The sequence below is a fragment of the Clinocottus analis genome, unplaced genomic scaffold (genome assembly GCF_023055335.1).
Source record: "Clinocottus analis isolate CAN_PGR_092001 unplaced genomic scaffold, fCliAna1.0.p SCAF_16, whole genome shotgun sequence".
NCBI classification, from domain to species: Eukaryota; Metazoa; Chordata; class Actinopteri; order Perciformes; family Cottidae; genus Clinocottus; species Clinocottus analis.
The window spans coordinates 1,084,362-1,110,339 of record NW_027175887.1 but is presented as its reverse complement, the minus strand read 5'-3'; the positions used below and the strand labels follow the sequence as shown (position 1 = coordinate 1,110,339).

The following is a 25,978-nucleotide window of genomic DNA, read 5'->3' as shown; positions in this document are numbered from 1 at the left end:
CGCCGAAAAGGTGACATTTTTTAAAATGATATTCCCCTTTAAAGTTGGAAATTCTGCCGCTGCAGAGTTCGCTGCTTCCCGAGCAGGAGACTGCTGCACCCTCATGACATCTGATGGTCATTGTTTTGCTATCATATTTAACTGTAAAAATTGAATGAAAGTTTGGTAAACCAGATTATATATTCAATATTACCATTTTCAGTGCAACCGTTAGTTGATATTCCTCACTGTCACTAACTAGACTTATTTATAATCAAACTTGTCTGGTGTGCATCACTCTGTTACACCGTCCTGCGTCAAAGTTCTAGTTTGAAACACATGTTGATGTGCAAACTAACAATCACACAAATACAAATACTGCATTGGGTGCAAAAAGGCTGCAAGAGTAATTTCAGGTTGAATTAAATCATTTCCTAAATCTGTTAAGATTGAGCTGCTTTTAAATAGAAAGCACAGGACGAAAAAAAACTGGTCCTGCTGTGAGCAAAGGTTTAGCTCATCTCCTCCGCTAGAATTCATAAACCTGATCGTTTATGAGCAAAACATCCCAAATGTCATGCAAGTTTAAAACATGCAAGCTCTCGCAGAAATGTTATACTAGCAATACCAATGCAGCCTAACACACAGCAGCCCAGGCATCATCATCATCATCATCATCTACCCCTCACGGCACCATCTCACGACGAACCCACCTGGCCGGCCGTGGCGGCGGTGCAGCGGTGCTGCGCCAGCTCCAGCATGGTCCTGTAGCTCTTGCAGCACGAGGGACAGTCGAAGCGGTTGGGTCCGTCGTCGTGGATCCTCTGGTGGTTGCGGAGGTACCGGGCCAGGCGGAAGGCCTTCCCGCACAGGTCGCACATGTAACGCTTCTGCCCGTGGATTCGCATGTGGTTGCGCAGGGACATGTAGTTGGTGTAGGGCTTGCTGCAAAAGTCGCACCTATGAGAGAGAGAGCGAGAGAGAGCGACGGGGGTGGGGGAGGGGTGAACGACATTTAGGAGCTCTTATTCAACAACATCTTACCATATGTACAGACATCAACTGAGAACCGCTGCAGCGAAACCCGACTGAGCCTCGCGGTCCCTACCTGAAGTCTCCGGTCTTGTGGGTGAGCTTGTGGTTGAGCAGGGAGCTGGCGTGCTTGTAGGCGCAGGTGCACAGGTCGCAGACGTACGGCCTCTCGTCTGATTCCATGTCGTCCGGCGTCGGCGCCGGTGGCGGCGCCCGGGACTCCAGGGAGAGGCTGGAGCTGGAGAGGGACGCCGAGGAGAGACTGGAGCTAGTAAGGGCCGCCGAGGACGTGGGGAGCTGGTCGCACCAGCTGATGGTCGAACTCGGCTGTCGCGGAGAGAGGAACGCATTCACACGTTTAATGACGACTCCATCATCTGGATGTGAAGTTTTGATATGGAACGATATTTTTGGAGGAATATGACGCGATACTTGAAACACATTTCAACGACAACATCAAACGTGTCTTTAAACCAGCCGGCCACAGAAAACATATCAGGGAAAGTGTGAGGCTCTGACCGAAGGCAGCTCAGCACCACGGACAGCAACTCTGCCACCGTCAGAGACCTGCGTGAGCCTAAAACCAGCAAATACCTGAATGACGCTGCTAACGGTTGAGATCCAAATGTACATTTCTGATTCTTTTCATCCGATAGAGACCATTAGCTCGCCGGGCTAATACCACACAAAGCGGCCAGAGACAGAACTCAGAGTCCAGCATGTCTGCAAAAATAAGTTCTTGATGTTACGGTCTAGTATGTTGAAATTGATACAACCTGAGAGAAACCGATGTGAGTGTCCAACAACACAGCAGCTCTGTCACAGCAAAGCCCATCATAGAGACTAGTTTTCCCCCCAGAGAGCTGTTAATCAAACCGTATGCAAGTGGTGGCCGTTGTTCGTTATGCATTATGTTTACACACATTTATAATTTCTTCCACAAAAACTTAGAAATGTGCAGTTTTTGTTCCTATCGGTCCTTAAGTCAATTGTTTGTATGTATAAAATAAGATCTCTTGTCTTGCCAAAGCAAACCTGCATTGACCACTGAGCATATTTTCGCGATAAACCAAAACAGTGAAAAGCTGTCGGCGTGTTTACTCGGGGAAATGATGCTCAGCTCAAACACACATCGGCCCTGCATCCCTCAATGCTCACACTCCAACATCAGGAACACCTCTCAGTTACATTAACACATCTCAAAACGGTGTCAATCCAACACTGGACAATATGTTTGAGGTAGGATGTGTGGCAGAGCGGTTGTGTTGCATTCAAGGAGCTTTTACGGGTTTGGCTAATAAAGTGGCCACTGAAAAACACAATGCGTTGAGATCTGTGGTCCAGAGAGTTCACAGTTAAATGGAGATGGGAGACACTCTGAATTAAAGTGTTTCCTATGGCCCACGGATGTTGTTAAACCATCATTATATAAAAAGGTGCAGTACAAATACTCTAAGAGAGACTGAAGGGGAAATACAAGGCGAGTGACACCGAGAAAGTGCTTTAACGATAATCAGATTTAAGAGACTAAACTAAGCAGCGGTACGTTTTGGTAGAATAAAAATAAAAAGTTTAACATGTACATTAGTGTGTGTGTGTGTACGCGGTACAGATAATCTTTCGGCTGAGGGCTACCATGAATGAACCGCACAGTCTGGCACCACAAAGAGGTCTTTCAAAGTCCTCCGCGGGGCGTCTTCCGCTCCCGTTTCCTGTGGGACAGCCCGGTCGTGTTTACTTTGCGCTGTTCGCTAACAATATTGCAGGCCCTCGTGCACGGAGGCACACTTCTGCTCAAATAAACCCTTCTGCTGGTCAAAAATGTCGGCGCAGACCTTTTCGAGGCGCAGTTTTTAAACAGGGGTGCTCCCGGAAAGAAAACAAACAGATAGCCATGTATCGCAGCCCGGGCTCCGCTGTTAGCTAGCCGCGCTGTGTTTGGCTGAGCCAGTCAGTGTTGTCTGATGTTAGCATTAGCTCGGTGATGCTCGGCTACAATAACATGCTAATCCTCCCGCACTGACCCGGTCGGCTTCGCTTTACAGCACAGCAGTGGCATAGTGCGGGGCATACACGTCCAGTTTCACCAAAACAATTATGGCGGGTGTGAAACGTACATAGTGGAGAAGCTAATAATTAGCTGCCACTTAGCTCGGCAGCTAAGAGTCAAACTAGGCCGTGAGCCACTCAGCATGACGACTGATGCGTTAGCAAATAGCTAACGAGGCGGTTCTGTGGCACAGCGAGCAGCTCTCCATCACCCACGAGCCGCTAAACTGGATCCCACGCACTCCGTACTCAACCTCGTGTGCAAAGAGACACGTCGTAGCGCTTCGTTGGTCAAACATTGCTCCAGTAGCCATTTGATAAAAGGGGTCGCTAGCTAACGGTGGTGGCAGCTGGCTTTCTTACTCCGGAGTCGTTGGGATCCTTTTTCCAGAACAATTGAGAGCAGTGGCCGAAAGACTCTGTCGATGTCACATAATTCACTCCGTTTCTGTCCTGAAAGTCTCCATGTGTGCTGCCGGTATTAGTCCTGGCGTACATCGTCGGTTTTCGGATTATTCGACTTTTTCTGGCTGAAAAGAAATAGGGCCGCTTTGTCGGGATCTTCTTCCGAAAAGAAAAATATTTCTTCTGTGAAATGAGCGTTTTGGCGGCTGAGATAGCGAAGCACCCGGGGCATTACTGCCGCCTGCTGGACTGGAGTGTAACACAGTAACTGCACATCGCTGCCCCCCTCAAGATGTACGAGATATTTAATTCAACGCTACTTTATACATCTGTTTCACTTAAATTCAGAGAGAAATATCGCACTTTTACATTCATTCTCCTAACAATGCCTTTACAAATCCAAATAGTACACACAAAACGTGATGAGCTCATGAAATAGTAAACATTTAAACCACCCAGTCATAATATAACACTTGATGTAATACATATGTATAAAGTAGTACATTGTTTCTTACTTTCAGTGCAATAATTGTATTACAGTATTGTTAGTGTTATATTTTGGTCAAGCATAATCATTTCATTTTAAGTGTACTTGTTTTATTATTCAGTGCGTCTTTCATATTTTCTTTACATTGAGTAAAAGTGTAACAAACTATATCTTTTTATCCATACATAAATGACTTTGGAAGCATCGATAATAATATTATAGTACCTTACCGTGTGTTAGGGCGCGTGACATACAGGCATTATTTGATGTATTACTTTGTATAGTTGTTTTTATTTATAGTCTCTTTTAGGTGAGTATTTTTTTTAAAGCGCAAAGTGTTTCTACCTCACCTGCACATGTATTTTATTTCCATGTACTTTTCCTCTGTGTGATCTGTTATAAAAGTGTAAATAAAACATAACATTAGACAAGTGTACCTCATAAAGTGGAAAAAGACAAACTCCACAGTGTTCAACAGTTAAATAAACAGCAAAGCTCCGAGGCAACAAACAACCAGGGCCGACTCCGTCATGCCAAAGCCAATGGATTTTATTTACACATCTACTTTCTACAGCACGGTCACTCAGATTTCCATGTGCGATACACAAGAACGATAAGTCAAAGTGAACACACGTGACAGACTATGATCTTTTCTTTTTTCCTCTCATCATGTTCAATATTATTCCTGTTAAATACTTTGGCCGTGACACTTTTAAGGGTGCTATATATTATTGACTTCATATTATAATCTACAACACATATTTTTCTTATTTTGTGTCAAAACTTTAAGAGACTTCTTAATAAGCGAAATGACTTGCACATAAATAGTCACTAGATTCTGTACAACATTTACAATGTATGAAATCGCAAATACTGTGTTTTAAAGTAAACATGTCAATAGAAAAAAAAATGTATCACTCACAATGGCAACAATGGACCACTTAATAACTATTTTCATACCTCGTATGCAAACGCACAAAACCCAGTGGAAGAACAAGCAAATCAAGTATGAAACAAAATCCCTAAGTGAACAATTTGTGCAATGGAGCCAAACTAAACATAGTGCTCACTACAGGAGCTCATTACTGCGTTTGACGAGCTCATCCAGGTCCCACTGTGGGTGTAAGATATGATAGTAAAGTTATACATTTATGTGAGATTATTTAGAGTGATAATCATATACAGCATAGGTAGAATAAAGTTGCTTTCATAATTCACCAAGAGACTGAAGGCAGCGCAGAAATCAACTGAGAATCCCCGTTTGAATCAGGTTGCTTATGGAAAGTGAAAATGCTTTTTTTCTTCTTCTATAGAACACTGCAAAGTACACAGTATTCGTACAGTATTTCTAATACCGGTCTGTAAACAACCCTACTGAGTACATCTGTGATTATAGTGTTTGTAAGACAGTATACGAGTTCTCTCATGAACAAAGTTCTGTTCAGTGTTGCTCACCAGAACGCATCGTGTGCATCCTCGTGGACAAGTTGTAGACATACATTTGTTGCATTTAGTGAGAGATGGTTTTCTGCACCATTTCTGTCCATGAAAATGGTGAAATCGGTGTTCAGATTTGGCACGTAATGTTTTGCGCTTAGCACCTTTAAAATACCTTTATCGTGATTGGTCTTCAGGAACAGAACTGACTTGTCCCCTCAAAAGGCTCAATGACGGTTACTGACAACTAAAAATGTATTTAAAGAAGTATACAGCGTATATGAATCATGTGGACATTCTGTTTTGTTAAGACTAATAAAGGGTTCAAAGGTGTTTCACTTAAAAGGGCCATGTCAGTGTTTATGCATGTTTTGGCCATTTACTATATTATACACACAAATACTATTTTTTTTGACCATTTTGCTTTTGTTTTCCCCCAGATATTTTTTTGTTGTTGAAAGAAGTAATTCTAAATAAACAAAACTTAACTCCCTCTAAAAGTACAACTTACTGTTTTTCATTTCTGCTTGTGTACAGACTGCTTTGGCAATCGTGCAAAACACTGGCATGGCCCTTTAAATGGTAATTGTTTTATTCCCTGCACTCTTAAATCTAGCATGGGCTTCAGCGGGTGGCAGCCCCGTTACAGTCAGTAACTGTGACACCGTCTCTACAACAAACAGAGTGAACACCAAAATGTTTGTGTGTAACCAAATATTTTAAAGTCTTCACATTTCAGTAGTTTCAAATATATATATACCTATAAAACATCGGCGGACAGACTTTACATGGCACAGCAGTTCTACAGTGATCGACAGACTGCATCATAAATAAGCGTTTGGTTCTAGTGGATATGTAGACCGCCTGCTTCAGTGGCGTAGATATATATTTGTGTGCAGTCATAAGTAGTGAGAACATTTAGGACATTCAGAATTTGGGCTCTAGTTTAAAGTTATAATCCCTTAGACTTTTGATACTATTCAGCAATAGCCATTTAATACACAGCGTGTAATCCGTCGTTACTGCTAACGTTAGTCGACATCCCGCTGCTGGATCGCTTTTGCAGGTCCACGCTAACCCCGATCATTCATGAAAAATGCGTCCACAAAACAAGACATGCGAGTACGCAGCATGTACTCAGATGGCAGTTTGCTCATGCTTCCATTATTCACCAACTTCTGTATCCAACTCTACATGACTTTGTTTGGCTAAAATCATAGAGGATTATAACTTTAAGGTACAAGCTAATATATCAGCTAACGGTCCCCACAACTACAGAAACACAAGCGTGTGTGCGTGTGTGTGTGTGTGTGCGTTTAACTCTTGATTTCCAGGATGGAGGGGTTGTGGTCGAGTATGGCCAGAATGATTTTGTCCATGTACTGCCTCAGACGCTGGTTGATCTCCTCTTGCTCCTTCAAAGCGTCGACCAGCTGAGAGAGAAAAAGAGAGAGGTGCGTTTAGAAGAGCGGTCGTCACAAACATCAGTATTACATGACGCCCATCCGGCAGCGGCACGCCGACCTCGTCCCTGGACGCGTTGTCGATCTCAGCTGCCAGGCACTGGGCCTTGGTGTGGCAGGCAAACAGGTTCTTGGCCTCGTACAAACTCAGACTGAGAATTTGAGCGTTCAGGTCGTCGTTCTGATCCCGCAGCTTGTAGTTCTCCTGCAGGAAGCCACAAGAAAAAAGAAAAAAAAAGAGAGAGAGTGGTTCGTTTCAGCGGTGGAAGGTGGATGGAAGCCTCGACTCTGTGCAGTGCCGTAACAAGAGGCATTAAATGAGTTGCATCGTGCAACTTTTCAGGTTCATACTAGAACACGCGCACATGCTTTAATGGCCAAAAAAATCTTCTGAATGTTTAAGCGCCTGTTTCTTTAAGACCCCCCTGAGTGAAGTACAGTAAGTACTATGTAATGTTTCCATCTCAAATGACCACATCTACTACAGACTTTGTGAGATGCGTTATTGAATACCCAAATGTATAATGCAAATGCGCGACAATCAAATAGAGATTACAAAAGAATGCAGTTAATTATTTATTGTGACATAATTCCTCACTTGTGTAAGATGAAAGGATTGATGTAAAGTAAATATGAAGCTGTAGCCAGCAGCCAGTTAGCTCAGCATAAAGACTGGCATCATATCTCCTTTGTTTGAGGAGCAGCATTAAGATAAACCTCAGACACAGCATCCAGTTCAAATTAAACCACAGGAGAGGTCATGTGATCATGTTGACCCAGACAACACAGGTTTACACCCATATCAACATTAAACCACATCAAGGCTAATTACAGAGGATCAGTCCTTCTACATAATGGTAACACTGGTTTTTAATTTCTTTGGTATTTTTGCACTAAAAGTTATTTAGTGGCCATCATTTGCACCCACACAGATCAATAATATCCCTGCCAATACGTTTGTTCAGGCTCAGGTTCAATCTCAAGTCTATATGTTCAATTTTTGCTGTGCACTCTGTTGTCAAAACCTAAAGCACTTGGGGATGAATAACGGCAGTGGAAAGTCCCGTGAGGATAGAAGAACAAGGTTGTGTGTGTGTGTGTGTGTGTGTGTGTGTGTGTGTGTGTGTGTGTGTGTGTGTGCGGTGTGTAAACCTGTTTCAGTCTCTTGACTTCGTGCTCCATTTCGATCTCTCTGGTCCTGACGTTGAAGTCAGCCAGCCCCTTGCCCTGTCCTGGATGCTCCAGCTCCAGCTTAAACAACTGCAGATACTCCAGCTCCCGGCGGAGATCATCAATCAACTGCAGACAAAAGATACGTACAGTTCAAAGGAACTCCTTAAATCCTGCAGTGAGGAACGTTTGCCTCCCCCCCGAGAGAGTAAAGGCCATACTGGAGAGGCCTTAGTGACCGAGCAGCAGCTGCTAGGAGTATGGCGGGAAATCCTAAGAAACGTTTGAAAAAAGTTTCTGCAATGACTAAAAGACTTGAGGAGAAGTCCCCTGGGATGGGGGCGTGTCTAAGAGATGCAGCGAGGTCACCAGCAGGCATTAGTGTGTGGAAAAGTCTCCATCGGCCTATTGGAGGGAAGGGTTGCACGGGCAAACCAGAACCAGGGCAGAGCAGACCCCGCTGCTGTAAAATAAGAGCTTTTCTAAAAAATGCCTCTGGTGCTCGGAAACACTACAGCTTGAATGTAACGGACGTTCGTTTATATGAAGAAGTCCCACAATCCAGCTTTAGCAGTCCCCATGTGACCTCTCCGTGATGCCTCACCTCCTGCATGGCCTCCTTTTCCTTCTGAAACTCATGGCGGTTTTGCCAGAGCTTGTCCATGATCTTCCGGTAGAGGTCCATCTCATCTTTCAGCCTCAGGCCAGTGTCCTCCAGCTTGTCCGTCATCCTCTGCTTCTCCTGCGGAGGGAAAATGGCGGGAAATCACTGCTGACTCATGGCAAATGTACCACTTCCACTACTCTCACTCAAAGGTGACATGTCATTCAATAAAATCGTTATTTCAGTGCTTGCGTGTAAACTTTCGTGTATCTGGAGTGCAGACTAACCCCACAAACTGTGAAACATGACAAACTAGTCACTTTTATTTTGTGGGCCGTCTAGTTCAGAAAACATTCAGCAAACCAATCAGATTTGTATCCGTCATATGCAGGCTAATTAGAATAAACCACCCCTCCATCTAAAGCTGTTAAAATGGAGCGTTTCAGGTGGAGGGTGAATATTCAGACCGTACGAGAAGAATAATGATTAAATCATGTCAACATGGTCTCATAGAAAAACCCCAAAACAAGTATGAGCATAAAAATGTGTACAACATGTCCCCTGTAAGGTAGATTTATTTTATTTTTTTAAATGTCAAAGAATACGAATATTTCTGCTCGTTACAATTTGAGTCCTATTTCTCTACTCAGCAAAGAACCCGCTAGGAGCTGGGAACACAGCGACATCGCTACACGTGCGTCTGTTAACTGTTCAAAATAAGGTGGACTAATCTGGAGTTTAGTTTTAGACCCGCCTGATTGTCTAATTCAGCAAGTTAGCACATTCCCAGGTCTCCTAGCTTTCAAGAATTTGTGTAGGGTTCGGCTAACACCAAACTCAATGCAGTAATCATGATAAAAATTAAACAAAAAAAAAGACCCAAGTTTTAATGAACTCTTCTTTTAGTAAATCACACTCACCTGGTCCAGTTTCTCCGTCTGCGACTTCAGTCTGCACACGTTTAACTTCATCTCTCCATTTTCTTCTTCCAACAGCTGTACCCTGTACACACACACACACACGCACACGCACACGCACACACACACACACACACGAACGTTAACAGTACTTTACATTTTAGACATGTTCATGTAACGTAGACAGTGAGATACGACTGGATCCTGGATCGGTGTTTGTAACGCAGGACGCAGCTTCAAGCTCAGGATCCTAACAGAGCTGAAACGTTACCAGGAGAACGACTCTTTTTGTCCACACCATCAACTCCTCAAACCATTGAGCTGGCATTCTTGAGTTTTGAGGAGGGGAAAAAAAACACGTTTGTGTAAACTGCCACAACCATCAGCCGCAGAACAGACGAAATGGAATTTGCCGCTCGGCTCGGTTGAAATTAAATGAAAATTGTTTGTTGGGTTCTCAGGAATAAGTGACTCGTGGTCATTTCTTAAACAAACACAGAACAGATAAGGAAGAAGTACACAATCTCTGAGGGCTACAAACAGCATTGTGTCCTTCGTTACTTCCTTCTGTGTGCAGAGCAACTCCCCTCGTCCAGCATTACCTGCACGAGGAGCCAGAACCCAAAAGGTCAGCACTACCTGGCTCAGGTTAGCCCCCTAGATAGAGGCCGAGACTGCTGGGGGCATCTTAGGATACACTTAGGAACCCTTTCTCTTCCTTCTGGATAAATTATTGTCTTTTCCATGCACATGACTAACTCTACTCCTTTCCGGGAGCCTCTGTGCTTCCTCGCCTCATGTTTCCTTGGACCGTGGCTGTCTGGAGCTGGTCCTGCCCCCCAACCCCTCGCCATGGGTCCTGGCTGTGTCTGGAGCTGGTCCTGCCCCCAACCCCTCGCCATGGTTCCTGGCTGTGTCTGGAGCTGGTCCCGCCTCGGTGGCCTTTGCCCTGCTGATGCACCTCCCCTCTAACTCTTCCACTGACATGCAACGTGGTTATTTGGATTGTGGTCCATGCCGACTACTTATATACTGATTATATGAATCATTTCTGTCATATTCATGTAATGTGCTGTAACTGTTACGCTGTTCATTCTGGTCACATGACATCTATTGCTTCTGTCCATGTGGGGAGAGGGATCCTCCTCTGTTGCTCTCCCTCACGTATCTTCCCTTTTTTCCCTGTGGAAGGGTTTTAATATCTTTTTTTGAGCAGTTTTTCCTGATCCGATGTGAGGTCCTGGGACAGGGATGTTATGTGTACAGATTGTACAGCCCTCAGAGAAGAGGAAAAATCTTGTATTTGTGATTTTGGGCTATACAACATAAACTGAATTGAACCAGCGTCTTCCGGCTGTGGGTTACAGTGTGGACTTTACCTGTTACAGAGCAGGTCTATCTCCACGTTTCTGTCCCTGTCCATCTTGCTGAAAGCCTCCCGGTGCCTCTTGGTCTCCTCCTCTAGACTCTGATCCGCCCTCGCCTCTGCGTCCTTCACCTGCTCCTCCAGCTCGTGCACCCTGGGGTGCAGACATGAGCGGGGTGAGAGAGTAAGCAAAAAAAACAACTTCCCATGTAATTTAAGAGTTGACAATAATCATTGTTTTCATAACTTTAGAAAGTCATTTTTAATCATCGGGTGATTATTCACTAAAACACACATCCTTATTAATATTATAATTCATTTCTGCTGACTGCTGCACACTAGCCCTTTAATAAATAAAGGCGTCGGTGATACCTGTGCACAAGTTGTGTGTTCTCGTGCTTGAGTTTAGATTTGAGGTCACCGTTGGCCAGACTGTCGCTCTCCAGCTCCGTCACCTTCTTCTCCAGATAACTGACCTGAGGAAGACAACCAGACTTTTAGTCGGGTCAAATGGCTTCTTTTACAACAGTAACATTGCTGCGCATCTTTTTTTTTTTTAATTTGCAGGTCTGTTTATTGTCTTCACGCACAGAGTAATGAATATCAGGTTAATATTATCAGGATTACAATTAGTATTTCCACATTTCTTATAAAAAAAGACTAAACAAAGTATAGAAAATGAATGGGACAATCTGTATTGAACAAAAAGTTTGCCTGAATAGGGACCTGTTCCTAAAATAGTCGACTGGTGTTGGCAGTTCAAGTCTGCAGTGCGCCATAAGGTGTTGGCAGTTATCGCTTTCACTGCTTTCGCCCCACATACTCTTTAGAGTTGGACTCAAGGATACAGGATCGTTTCAGACTCGTGTGAACCTAAAACAAACCGATCCTAAAGATTCTGCTCATCCTTTTCTCTGCTATTCACCAAAAAAACACAATAACTGATCACATTTCTATGCACGCATCCATTTTATTTAATTTTTTTTACTTTCTCTGTGATGTCGAGGTCGCAGGAGTCGATGCTGTCCGTGAACAGATCCTCTGTGCTGCTGCCCTGGCTGGACCCAAACACACTGTGGTTGGCCTGGAACAGCTGACTGCAGGGAGGAGAGGAGAAACCAGCAGAGGACAATGTTACCGTTCCACATGGCGATCATCACATAGAGACTCAGCCATTAGAGGACGACATTCATCACCCATCTTTGGATTCGATGCCACTTCAGAGTCACTGCAGTGTTTTCATGTTGAAGAGGTGACTGGTCACTCACCGTCCAAATGCTGTGCTGGTAATCTTTCTGTTCGGGCTGAAACACAAGACAGAAAGAGAGTCACACAAACTACATGTTAACATTTTAATGTTTAGAAAACAGGCGACGGAGCTGAAACTCATGGGGAGATAACGAGACAGCGGGATGAACGATATGATCCGTATAGTCGGTCTAAATCTGCAACAAGTTAAACGGCTGCTGATAACTAGAAAAGAAAACCAACCTTCAAAACACGGACAAATATCGTCTTTTTTCACGACTTACTGTTGGTTGAAAGTGTTATTAATGATGCTTTATGGTTCATGTGTCCATCCAGAATCAGAAGATAAAAGAGTGGCACAGGTTTTATTTTTGATCGCTTCACCTCCACAAGTTGATGGACACTACGGTCATGAAGCTACGGCGGCGGCATTTGGGGGAAAAAAACCCTGCTGTTGTAGTTATAAGCGGAGCGTGAAGTTTTAGGGAATTCATAATGAGTCGGCCGGTTTGTGTGCAGAAGAAACTGCGTAGAATAATTCATCAAAACGACAGGTTGGATGTGCAAATAAGCACGGCGTTGGTTCTGTGGTTCTTCATGAAACAGTCTGATACTGGTGGGACAAAATTAAACTAAGGTAATCATGGTTACCAGTGTCATCATCACGCTCCTTAAAGACACTGCAGATGCCTTCAGTTGGCTGTATTACAATTACAATTCGGAAAAAAACTCCTTAAAAACAGACATGTTTTCTTTGTGGCTGTCCTACATCTCACAGACACAAAAATCTAGCCATCCAATCAGGTTGGGTTGCGGTCACTATAGCAACAGCTCATGCTCACCCTTTGATCTGGGTTGCACAGAGGCTGGGATTTGGGTGGATGGCTTATGTGAATGTGAACATTGTTAGATGGGAGGGGGGGATGCTGAGTCTTGTGTAATACTGTTATATCCTTTATATTTTGTGCCTTATTTTTTATTGTTTTTTTACCTTAAGTTTATTGTAATTCTGTGTTAAGAGGACCGATCAAAATAAGCTTTTCATTATAGAGAATAACTGTCTGTTATCTGTGCTTATTGACAGTAAAAACACCTTGAATCTTGGAGTCTCCGGGTGAGTCGTGCACGTTACCTGTTGGCCTTCAGGTTTCGAAGCCGAGCCTCCAGGTCGTTGAGCAGATTCACTTTCTTGCAGCACTGAGAGCAGTAGATGTCCAGCAGGTCACTGTTATACAGCTGCCGCATCTTCTGAGGAGTCTGCCCAGCACTGCACAGACAAAGAAGCAACGATCGATGAAGGCATTGCCAGGAACAGGATGTGTAAAAACTATGAACTACAGCTGGTCGCAGCAGCAGCGAGACACGGGCTATAATGACCGAGCAAAACGTTTTTGTGATACTCAGTCAATATACCAGGGGAGAATTTAGCAGATCTATTTTTATCATTTAAAATTCAGAGAATAAAGTCAACATTTTAAGAATTAAATCAAAATGTTGAGCGATGAATTTAAGAATAAACGACAAACTTTGGCTTCAGCACTGATACTGACATTTTAACTTGGAATCAGCCAAGGAAGGAAAGCGATCTGTGCATCTCATAATAATATACAAATTGAGACAGAGTCTGACCCATTATTACATTTTACAGTGTGAAATTACTACTACATATCTAAACTTCAATCGGAATGGAGAATATGAAACATATTTGACATTGACAAGGAAAGAAAGTGATTCTAAGAAACTAAAAAGTGACACTTCCTGTTACATCTTGTACAAATGCGCTTCACAGTGTGAGCGTACGTAATTCAAGGTGTGTGCTTCCAGCTCCACCACCAACCTGGAGGGAAGGGAGGATCCCAGGTCGGAGAAGGCATTCGTCCGGGTGTCCTCTTCAGGGCAAGGACTGCTGGGAGTAAAATCCACATCCTCCCCCTCGCCGTAGTCCTCAAACTGCTCCTCACTGGAGATGACGGACGCAGACGCTGAGACCATCTGGTGGCTGGGGTTGATAAAGAAAGAACAATAAAAAAAGAACAATAAAGTACCAGAAGAACCTCTTCTGGAGGAGATAACAAGTCATACAGATACATCACATGGCTCCTGACAAAAAGGCCCATCTCATAGACTGTATATAAAGATGGATATAACAGCTCCTAAAACCTGATTGATGCTTCAGCGCCCATTAAATTCTCAATGGGGAAATGTTAGGGGGTCTCTAACATCATAAGACAATTATTTGTCACTTGCAATCTTGATTCAAACTGCAAAACATTTATTCAGAAATGTGAGTAGTAAGTGTTTTTTTGGGTGGTTGGTTTCTTTAATTCTAGGTAGTTGTTATCACGTTAATGTATATTTAGGGGTTAATTCTTCTGATGGATTTGGTTTTAACTAGATATTTGAGGCCAATAGGAGTATGATGACATGGTCGGCTCCCTATTGGTTCAGGAGGGTGTGGTTTTTACCGGGGCTCCACCAGGCAATCTTTACTGCGCAGACTCTGGCTGCAAATGATGTAAAAACGCGCGAAATGGCGGCTCCCGTGTCCGGGAGCATTTTGGCCGTCCACACATGCAGACAGCGGCCTGCTGCCCTCGTATCTCCTGGCACTGACCCAGCTCGTCGCCTCGGATCCAAAGAGTCGCAGCCGTTGCCGTTTTCGGCGCTGCTGTCCATGTCGCACTCCCCGTCGGCGCCGCAGCCCTCGCTGTACGCGTTGCATTCTGGGTAGGAGCGTGTGCACATGATAATGGGGGGGCCCAGCTTGGCCTCACCGTTCTACACACACACAAAAAAAAATAGTTAAAACATTAGCAACGTCAACTAATGTGCACACTAATCCACACACTCAGCCCACGCCGAGAGCGTGGATTCACAGCAAGAGTCCCTGCTATTTTGTGTTCAGGGTATTGCGTCATTCAGTACTTCAGACAACACATTTTGAACTTGAAGGTAGTCTCTGTCCTTTTTGCAATATCTCAGGGTACTCTGGTGCTGGTACTGGATGATGAAGACAAGAAGCTCGTCTCATTTCTAAGTTAGTACATCCTCTCCTCTCCGTCAGCGAGTGAAGGAGGCGAGGAAGAGACCTGAGGAGAGTGGATTAATTGAGACATATTTGCCTCGGAGTCGTTGCTTTAAAGCAGAGTCAAGCGGTGCAGCGGCATCAGCTTTTGTTGCTGTAATTTATGATATCTGTCACATGAGCGTAAGTGTCTATGACACTTTTAATTAAATTCGCAGCATGGCATGATAATGAGCATACACATTCTTGAGTTGTGGCCAAGAAGTGTTTTGCGAGGTCACAGTGGCCTTTGACCACCGAAAGAGGTCACTTCCCCATATCCAACTAAACATGGATGCTGAATTTAATGAAAATCACTCAAGATCCTGAAATCACACAAGAATAGTTCAAACATGTGACCTTTGACCTCCAAAAGCCTGTCAGTACATCCTTGAGGATGTTTGTGCACAAGTCATTCCCTGCAGGAGTTCCTGTGATCGTCACATTCATGAGAATGTGCTTATTTTATCGTTCATTTGATGAAATCCTGTTAGAGCACTGCAATAATAATAATATTAATAATAATAATAAATGGCCTCATCAATAATCTGTAAATATTAAAACCTCTTGCATTTCATCTACATTTTTCCATAGGTGAGTCAACAGTTCAGCTATCTTCAGTTCAATTACTCAGCTACCCTGAGACAGACGTGACACCTTTGACATTAAATTAAAGGACGTGAAGACACGGGACCCTGAGACCTCAACCTCGTTAAAAGCAGCGTCTCTTTCAAACCTCGGTGAGACATAGAGACTGTTTATGATCGAATGTGTCTGGAAATAGAAGACACTCTGTGATACGACAGCGTTTGACCTGGAGATGGTTCATCAGAAACGGAGTGGGACCTCGCGTGCCTCGGGTCTGTGTCATCAATTATGCAAGTGCCTGTCTGGCTTCACCCAACTAAGGTGCCAGGGCAGATACACACCATGTCTCTCACACACACACATAAATACACACACACACACACACACCAACTGCAATTACAAAACAGGTGCTTTCCTCCTGTTTTTAATTCAGACTTTGGTTTGTGTTTTATTTGTGTGTGTGTGTGTGTGTGGAGACACACACAGTCCAGCAGACAGACAGCCTATGAGACTGCTGAGTAGCTTTCATTCATTAATTATACACATGTTTTTGTCTGCGGTGGAGTGTGTGTAGATTATGATCTAACGCAAAGAATAAATGAGGAATTAAAAAATAGATAATCCAGGGACATGTGCTCTAATGTTGACCTTCCCTTGAAACATGTCTGTAAATTGTAAACAATGTGGATTAAGTTTAGAGTAAGAGATACGTTCATGAATAAAATTGTATTGTGTTCACTTCCTGTTTACCAGTCAGCAGACTGTATTGAAAAGTCCCCATCGTGCCACCTCGGGATAAACACAAGACATTGTGCTGAAACATTCCACCGTCATCGATACGTGAATCCAAACACCATGACAGAAGAGACCCATCGAGGTGGCAGATGTCCCGTCCCAACTGAACACTGAGTGAGGAAGAAGCCAATCAAGCAGAGTCTGCTCACACCTGAGGAGCGCCCCAATCAGCCAAACTAAGTGAAAACAGGTGTGTGGGTCGACCCTGAGGTCCAAGAACTTTAGCAGTCATAGGGTTATTCAAATAAATTCAATCACTGACATGTTACCTACATTATAAAACAAAGAACAGCATTGAAGAAGAGCACTCACCTTTAACTAGTGGACCACACACACACACACACACAAACACAGACAGCATATGATTACCAACACTTGATCTTAAGTTACCCTGTTTCTGTGTGTGAACGTACAAAATGCTCTATTCATTTATAACGTAAGAAGCAATATTCTCACTGAGGTGTGTGTGTGTGTGTGTGTGTGTGTGTGTGTGTGTGCGTTCAAATAAACATACGGTATCCGTCATGGTGGAGGTGGGAACAAAACTCCCCGTATTCCTGAAGCTGGAGGCTCACAAACGCACGTTTCACTGCAGCTCACTCATTCACATTTGAAAACACACAGCTGCTTTAGCTGGGACAAAGCCACACCTCCATCTCTCTCACGCCCTCCCCCTCTCTCTTTCTCCATCTCTCTCTCTCCCTCTGCCTCTCTCTCTCTCTATTGTTGCTAAGCAACTGTTCAGTTGGGCCGATCGGTAGTGGTGGGGAGGACACAACTTGTGATATATTGCATATTTATCAATATTTGAATGGATTATGGGATTTTATGGGAGGCAATTTCTGTCAGCAAAAGAAAAATAAATGGATGTAATAAAAAAAAGAAGTTGCCAAACTGAATGGTAACATTTTGAAATAGGAAGCATACTATTCATTTTGATTTACTATCTCATAATACTCACTTTTACCCAGAAAAATAATATAAAGAGTAAGAAATGATACCAAAATGGCCGATGCCCAGATAATGTTTTTTAATGACCAATCCCCACTGAAAGCGTTTGAGAAGCGTTTTTGACGTCCGTCACTTGCACGTCGGACCAAGAAGCGCTCCTATTTTATTAAACGCATCAAACCTCACTGACGTTCTTTATTACACGTTTGTTGTGTTTCGTGAAGCATAATTTACATAGACGGCTGTTTAAATAACAAAAATCGATGGTTCAAGGCTCCCAGTCGGTCTGTGAGCTCACCTGTTCCCCTGCAGGCCAGTTCCCTCTCTCTCTACGCTGGGCGGGGAACATGAACACCATTTAATCTCCTCGCATGCAGCCCACATAAAAACATATTTGGGTGCAGTAGATTTGAGCCGTTTGTCAGAATGACAGGACGATTTTGCGTCGCTCACATATACAAGTCAACATTAAGACATAGTGACTTTTTACATCCAACTCAACACAATGAGGAGAAATTATATCCAAGCTCTGATGTTTTGACTCATCCGTTTTACTTCAATCAGCATCTTATGATTTTGACTCGCCGCCAGTAATGAGTGTGTCCCGTACAGAAACGCTGAAAGGATTATCCAGACAGATTACAGTGTGGCTCAGTCCATTCATGCAGCTTCCACTGAAAATCTATAAAGGCCTGTGAGAACTTGTGCTCACTTCTAACTGTCCAAATACCAACGTTTGGTCAGTGGCCCAATACTTTAAACTATGACACTATGTTCTCCTCCAGTGTCCGTTTCTGCTCATTACACAGAAACAGTGTCTTTTCAAAATTCACTACCAACGTGGGTTTACTTAACAACACTGCTTGTTGGGTTAGGTTGAAATACGTTTGGTTGTCCCTTAACTATTACTATTCATAATGTCGCAGGTAACCGTATTATAAAAGCAATAAGGTACGAGAGGCAGTACTGTATCTCCAACAATGTACAGTGGGTGATTGTTTTTTGTACTCTTTGTTTATAGTTGTATATAAATTGCCAGTTTAGTTCAACGCCCTTGAACAGTACATTAATGACGTTACAGTACTGCCTCTCATGCCTTATTGATTAATTAAAAGTATCAAAAGTAAAATAAGGTTGATGTTGGTTTCACACCATACACGAACAACGGTCACCCGGGTGAAAGTTCTCTGCATCCAACATCTCTTCCTATCTGATGTGGCTTTCTTCCTCCTTTTCTCCGTCAGTTGTTTCTATTGATTCTATTCCCCCTCCCTCCCACACACACACCTTCACTTATGAAAGCCATGTTTATGTGTGTTTGTGCTAAAAAATGTACCACAGCGTCATGAAAGCGGACTACGCCGATGTTCTTTTTGAGAATATTTTGATTTTCAAGTCATAAAGGAGGTTCAAGGCTTTCAACGTTAAAGGGCATCAGACTGTACCTGGTAAATGTAACCATTGTCAGTCACAGACCGGTTGGAGGGAACACTGCGCGGACCCACAGCCATCTTCAGAAACTCCTCACAACCTGGCAGGAGGAGAGCAGGAAGAAGTAAAAGAAGAGAAAAAGGAGAAAAACAAACTAAAATACACATACATCACACCTCAGGAAAGTTTTCGCCTGTTTAAGGAATAGTTTAACATTTTGGGGCGACATCAGTTAGCTTAGTTAAAGACTGGAAACAAGGAGAAAACTGCCACCTCTCTGCTGAACCCCTTTAGGCACATCGATTACATCTCCGGTGCATTTCTCACCTTTTATGGCGAACACTCCGTGGCAAAAGTCTTTGAAGTTGATCTTCCCATGAGCGTTCGGATCCAGGTACATGGTTAACTTCTTCACCTGCAGGAGACAGAAGCCCGTCAAGAGATCTTTACAACACGATACTGCACCTTCTATCATACGACTCTGGGCAGAAGACGACAGGGGCTGTTTGCTTCGTTCATCCCTCGTTACCTTACATTAAATGAAATACCATGTGTTGTGATGAGCCATGCGAGTGACGTGGCTCTGTGGACGTAAATGTCTGTTGGTTGGTTTGAATCTCTCTCGCTTTTCTTCCTGACACATATATCCACTTAGAGAATGCCAACACTGTGAATATGTCCAGGAAAGTCTCTCTCACTGTTAAATTGTTTAAGACAATTCAGTGTCGTGACCCAGTATTTCCTGCAGCCTTACTGACATTGCAGTTGTTTTTTTTTAATAAAAGGATCTTTACATAAATTGCTGCAGGAATGAGTCCTAAAACCAGGAAATGAGTCAGAATATCAGGTCCCTCGTCTCGAATTTGGTGTTTTAAATGGGTTTTTGGTTAAATTGTTCAGATGCCTGAAATAAGGTCTGTGGGTAAAATAAGCGGAAGATTTTTTAACGTCTTCTTCTACGATGTAAAATAGGTCAGTAAAAACGCCTCTTTTGAAGGTTTGACGCGTCTAATAAAAAGCGGTTGCAAGCAGGAAGCTAAATAAGACGACAAACGTCACCACAAGACTAGTCCACTAGTTGTTTTACTGCTGGCGACAGCGTTCTCGATTTAAAAATCATTAAAGTGCTGTTCATTTGTAAGGTGATGAGCATAAACCTGTGAATCCCATGAGCATTTGTTTTTGCGGCAGACATTATTTTCTGTTTATAATCCAAAACCACCTTTTTTGTAGCTGAACACAAATCATCACAGCCAGAGCTGCAGCTTATTATAGCATATAGCAAAACAAAAAGTTCTGCTTCTGCACTCAATCACATTATCCACTCAGTACACTTCAACCCAAATTAAAACACATTTATCCACTCTGTATTTCTCACCTACAGGAATGGCAAAATCTTGAATCAGTATTCAAACTGACCACATGGGGGCAGCAGATCCAGCTGTAAACACATCACTGACAGAATCTTCTCTCTGATGGTGTTGTTCACTGATGAGCATTGAATTGAATTTCATAAGCAATATAAAGGTCATCACAGTGAAAACATAATCAATATACACGTTGGCCTTAAAATTGAAGCTAGTGTATTGCCCTCCACTGGCAAAAGCACTCATTTAACCATGCAGCACTCATTTAACCATGCAGCACTCATTTTACCATGCAGCACTCATTTTACCATGCAGCACTAATTGTAATATGCAGAGCACGTAGTACGCATACACTATCCATACATTTCCCAGCATTCCCTCTGCTCGTCCTAACTTTTACATTATTGATCGCCCTTTGATTAGATAACTTTGGTTACCAGTTCAGCTGATTGAGCGTTTCCATTTGAAACCCACAGAAAAGAACGCAGATGGAGTCAACCTTTGCCTCACTGCGTACACGCACTGCCAGGGGCTATTTAGTTTGAGTTGTGTCATAAAGTAAGACGCATTTGCCGACATGTCCCCCAACGCGCCCAGCACTGCTGACAACGCCGTCCAGGCTCCCCTCAAGCTCGTTTCTGCCACTTCATCATCCGCTCTTCACAGGACGACGTGGCATTTCCTTTGGTTTGAACAACGCTTGTCGTCACACATCAGAAGATTATGGCTCCGACTCTGACAGTCACGCTCAGAGCAGATGGAGGGGAATACCATCGGACTCAGGCTTTGGTGTTGCGATGAGCTTTGGTGGGAGAGGGTTTCTAAGTACGGATGAAGATCAAAGTGTATACTGTGGATCAACCTGTGCTAAAGACACATCTACATGTTATCTCTCTCACACACACAGTCACACATCCCACAGCTCAGTGTCACATCATCACACAGGCTTAACACTGCTACATCAAACACTTGCAGAGGCTTTCAAGTCGGGCGAGCATAAACCAGTGTCAACGAGTCCCTTAATATCATACATCTGAAACTCTATTTGTTTCGTTCATGTTTCTAATGTCGTGGAATACAAAATGTACACGTTGTGTGGAGTGTTAATGTGCATCTGTGGCCTCAGGAAGGTTGGACGGGATTAGAACGGCCTCTCTTCACCTTCAGCACCAATCAAACAAACACAAGTTCAAACACAGTTTTCAGCTGAGAGCTTTAGAGGCACAGCCATTGGAAATGTGCTTCTGTAAGCATTATCTCCCTTTACACTATCAATTAATCCTGCAGGTATTTTCTTAGTAAATCAACTTATGTCGGAAAACTGTGAATATTATCAATCAACTGTACCGCCAATTTCTAATTACATAAAACAGAGAAATATGTTAAAAAATCTAAACAGATGTGGCATTCATTTAGAAATGCCATATTTGTAATAAGAATAATATTTAAAGTGTGCATTTTTGGTAGAGAAAACTGTTTGTAAGGCTAAAATTAGCAAAACAAAACCCAAGTGTGTTCGTACAAAAATATATACAAATAGCATAATTAACAAACATCTTTATGCATTGACTACTCTTGCATTTGTTGCCTCCTGTAATGCATGCAGGACAGAAGCAGTGTTATTTCATTTTGTACATCTGACGCTCGCTGCAGTCAACTTATCGCCATAGAAACAGATGCTTCTGGATGTGTCATTGTTTTTCAGAAGACACAAATGTAAACACGGCGCCGGTGCAGCGTTTCATTACTTATTAACCGACCAATCCGCTCATGAGACTCCTCGGGAAGCTCTCGTCGCCATGGTGACAAAGAACACAGGGATGAGAGGAGCTGCGGAGAGGCGGAGGGAGGAAGATGGAGCAGTAGCTCCCTCCGAGTTATTTTTAGTAGAAGTGTGTTCGGGGTGCTCGGCTCAGCCGCCATGGCAGCTTAAAGGAAAATCTACTCTTGCATTTAGATATCGTTTATCTGTGATACTCAGTGCGTCCAGGACTGAACTTGCCTCCTGTGCCTCAGATTCACGTTTCTTCGCCGGGTTTAATCCATTTCTCTTCCAAGCTCAGGTTTTGCACGGCAATCTGAATAATCTAGTGTGACTAAACACAAGTATGACAATGTAGTTTAGGAACTGGGTGGTAGTCTTCTCGAAAGCGAATTTCCATAAACTACAAAAATGGTGCTCCAGCATATACCAACTCTTACATGCAGCCTCTGGTTTGATTGTTTTTCCAGCAGGGTATGAATGAAACAAGTCTGGAGACAATGTTGGCATCCAGACACATGCATCTATCATAAATCAATCCTCCATAGGTCTCTACGTTCCAATAGAAAAATATTTTCGCTTCGTCAACTATCAGAGTAGAGAAACTGGAAGCGACTCTTTAGCCATCTGTCCAAACACAGCAGCCAGCCCAAACTTTTCCACAAAAGGAACATAGATACAGTGTTTGGCTCCATGTCTTATAATGTGATAAAATGGTAGAGTAGCAAGCTTCAGAATCATGAAACAAGCAATCAGATGAGGACTCAGGAGTTAGTGTAGGCCACTGCCCCCCCTGCTCGCCTCAGGTTCAGTGCCACAGAGAGCCCTGGCATGACTGGCAGTGCGCTCTCCATGGTACTGAACCCGTGAGCCTGGCACTGCCTCCTGCACCCCTGCCAGTACTGTCAGCACCAAAAGGGCACGTCAGATCCAACATTTAGGTATCTGGAGTCCCTGGGGTCCTGAATCCTTTAGGTATTGAAAATACTTTCAACTTTGAGTCATTTCCCCTCAGTCTCACTGACTGTAGCTGCGCATGAATATAGGAAAGGTTTTATTAAGAAAAAAATAAGTTTTAAGAATATGACTTTTTACGCCAAATGCCTCCCCATGTTATACATATGTTATACATATGGAGTGAATACTATTCATCCTCATGTTTTGGTATCAGAAAGATGGAGAGCAAATAGATACAAAATAGGATGCTGACTCTTCATTGATTTGTTTCTCTGGCAACTATCATTGTTTTCCAAAATGATGTACAGAGTTTTAGATATTCTATTATCAAATGTCTTGAAGATTAGAGTACATATGGAAAAAAACGAATCTCTGTTTGGGAGGATGATCCTGGTTTTGTCAGAGCCCCAAATGTGTACAACGTGTGGCTCCGCCCCTGAACCTTACTGCACACGCTCACAACATAAACGTTCAACTTATCGACCGTGTGTTTCACAATTACAATCTAAAGAGACATTTCCCGCTTAGTTCAGTGCCATGGCATCTGCAATGTTCAATAGAAGTTGAGTGAAACACCATGGAAACCCAGCGAGGTGGTTTAGCGTGGGTTGATGCACCAGCACAAGTACAGAAAGCCTGCAGGCCCCCACGCAGGGTGCACGGATCAAAGGGCATCACAAGATGACCCAGGTAGGGAACGAAGACCAAAACTAAATCCTGCTGAATCTCACAACATGCTGTTCATTCTTTGGTGCAATACTGAGCAGTTGGTCAACTGTCCCTCTCCAGGCTCTTAACCACAGTATTCATGACTTCTAAACACACAACCTGCAACAACGGCTCACAGGGAGACATTGCTTCAAAGTGAGTGGTCACAAGCAAAATAATAATGGGAAGTAAAGGCCAAACTTACGGAGGACGAGAACTCATTTCTTTTTAAATCACCAGTTCATTATTTTGTTATCTGCAGAAAATGAGATCTCGAGAAAACAAAAGGTCGCTCACATTTAATGGGGCCAGATCAAGCTGACCGCAGACTGTAAATAAAAGAATCCTGTATATAAATAGTCTGTATCCACAGTGTAAGGAGCCGACTGTCTGCTTCACTTCCCACCAACTTCATCTCAATATCAATATTAATCATGAGAGAAATCAGTCGATACACTGTGTATTGGTGATATAACAAGACGGGAATGCTTGTTTACAGTTTATTGAGGGAATGAATATAATAATACAGAGATGTTATTAAACAAATCTAATATTGCTGTTAAGCACATTTTTTTGTATTGATTCGCAGGATTGCCCACTATAGCCCGAGGGTATAAACGTGATACATGGCACTACATAAACGGTTTTATCCTTCGATGGTTGTTAGCACCAAAGAGAAGCTCCTAACATGAAGAGCCAACAACAAAAATCGATTCCCCGCTGGTACTTTTAGCCACTTTGGTGTTTTCTGGAGCGTACGCTGGAGTGGAGATGTGCTGGATCACAGTCTGATGTCACAAGTCACAAGACACATGAGGCCAATAATGGATAGAGCGGTATACATCACCAGATGGGTGCATATGCTGGAAAAAGACCAAACGCACTTGGTGTGTTAGCATACATTTAACACTGCAATATAACAGTGTGGTACAATTCATGGATATTTGTCTCGAGTAAAAAAATATTTAAATGTTTTGCCCTTACCTTGTCTCTCTACTGTTAATAAGCAGAAACCGTTATTTATAATACCGTTCTAGCCAATGGTATAATTGTTACTATAAATAATATATGAATAATATTAATTAATAATCTCGAGAAAACAAAAGGTCACTCACAGTCGATGAGGCCGGATCAGGCTGATCACAGAACCTTGTATACAAAAGTCTATATCAGGAAAGATTTTATTGATAATATATTAATATCAACAATCATATCTGGAGCCGTGTAAATAAACGTGTGACCCACGGGACAGACACACAGAATGAAGGGGTGAAAACAATCTGTCACGTATCAGGACAGCAAAGCAGCAAATGCGCTAATAAGCTAGCTCGCGTCTAGCTAGAGCCCCTGTGAAGCTACCGCCTCGAACACACCTGTGACGTGTGAAACGGAGACGCAGGTGGCCCGTTTTTGCCAGGTTTACAACTAACCGTCTCAAAATGTCGGTTGAGCGACCGCAGGCATGTCAGGGGGCTACCTTGCGTCACGTACCACCCCAACAGCCCCTCTCACCTCGTCTCCTTGACCGAACTGAAGACCGAGGTCCACCAAGTGCTCCACCCGGATGAAGCCGTCAGCATCCTCGTCGCACACGTCGAAAACCTCCTTGAGCCTCCTTAGAAACTGCAAGAGTTGCTCTTGGTCGGGGGCGGCTTGTCCCTCCATTGTAGACCTGGTTTCGACGGCGGAAGGTGGATGTGTTTTTTATCTTCTATTTCTTTTCCTGTTAAAGAATCGCTTCAGCGGTCGCCATCATCGTTCCCGCCGTCCTCGACTGCCGCTGCCGCTGCTGCCGCCGCTGTGACACAAGCAGCAGCGCTTGTTTGAGATGCGCGAGAAGTTACGGAAAAGGACGATGATTTACGATCAGGGCACGAGGCGTTTCGTCACAAGCAAACTGCTGATAAATAAGCCAGATTCCAGGTGCATTACCAAGCGCGAAATAGCAACGTGTGAAAACTGTACAGAATTCCATTTCTTGAACAAATTAAATAACAAATACTTACGACGTAAATACATATCCTCTTCTACTTATCCCATACAAGTTACTTGTGTGGCTAAACGTGACGTTTTGCGTTTAACCCCAAACTATTAGATATTACGTCATAATTGTTTGAGAATGCAGTGTGTCAATGAAAAAACAAGACAATGATATATATATATATATATATATATATATATATATATATATATATATA

At 43.2% G+C, this 25,978-nt stretch overlaps 1 protein-coding gene across 3 annotated transcripts; it reads right to left on the bottom strand.

Annotated features, from left to right (window-relative positions):
• Positions 1-1,128: 1,128 nt before the first annotated feature.
• rab11fip4a (RAB11 family interacting protein 4 (class II) a) lies at positions 1,129-25,632 on the bottom strand. Of its 3 annotated transcripts, none has more exons than XM_068577863.1 (16): positions 25,293-25,631; positions 19,314-19,401; positions 19,001-19,086; positions 14,772-14,935; positions 13,995-14,156; positions 13,290-13,424; positions 12,178-12,213; positions 11,898-12,006; positions 11,282-11,385; positions 10,923-11,063; positions 9,547-9,628; positions 8,627-8,764; positions 8,005-8,151; positions 6,914-7,057; positions 6,711-6,822; positions 1,129-1,338 (listed from the first exon to the last, which is right to left on the bottom strand). In XM_068577863.1, the coding sequence occupies exons 1-16, from the start codon at positions 25,443-25,445 to the stop codon at positions 1,280-1,282; spliced, it is 1,860 nt and encodes a 619-aa protein (XP_068433964.1). In that variant the 5' UTR covers positions 25,446-25,631; the 3' UTR covers positions 1,129-1,279. The 3 variants fall into 3 exon arrangements, with proteins under 3 accessions (XP_068433964.1, XP_068433963.1, XP_068433965.1); XM_068577862.1 differs by lacking the exon at positions 1,129-1,338 and adding an exon at positions 1,354-1,734 and having other exon boundaries at positions 25,293-25,632; XM_068577864.1 differs by lacking the exon at positions 1,129-1,338 and having other exon boundaries at positions 4,486-6,822.
• Between the last annotated feature and the right edge of the window lie 346 nt (positions 25,633-25,978).

Bases quoted from the DNA above. Each gene is read 5' to 3' on its own strand.
- rab11fip4a (XM_068577862.1), bottom strand. From the start codon at position 25,445: ATGGAGGGACAAGCCGCCCCCGACCAAGAGCAACTCTTGCAGTTTCTA. The intron at 6,823-6,913 runs GTCGGCGTGCCG...TTTCTCTCTCAG, and splicing joins ACAACGCGTCCAGGGACGAG to CTGGTCGACGCTTTGAAGGA. The intron at 1,735-6,710 runs GTTAAACGCACA...TTATTTTTGCAG, and splicing joins CTCCATCCTGGAAATCAAGA to ACATGCTGGACTCTGAGTTC.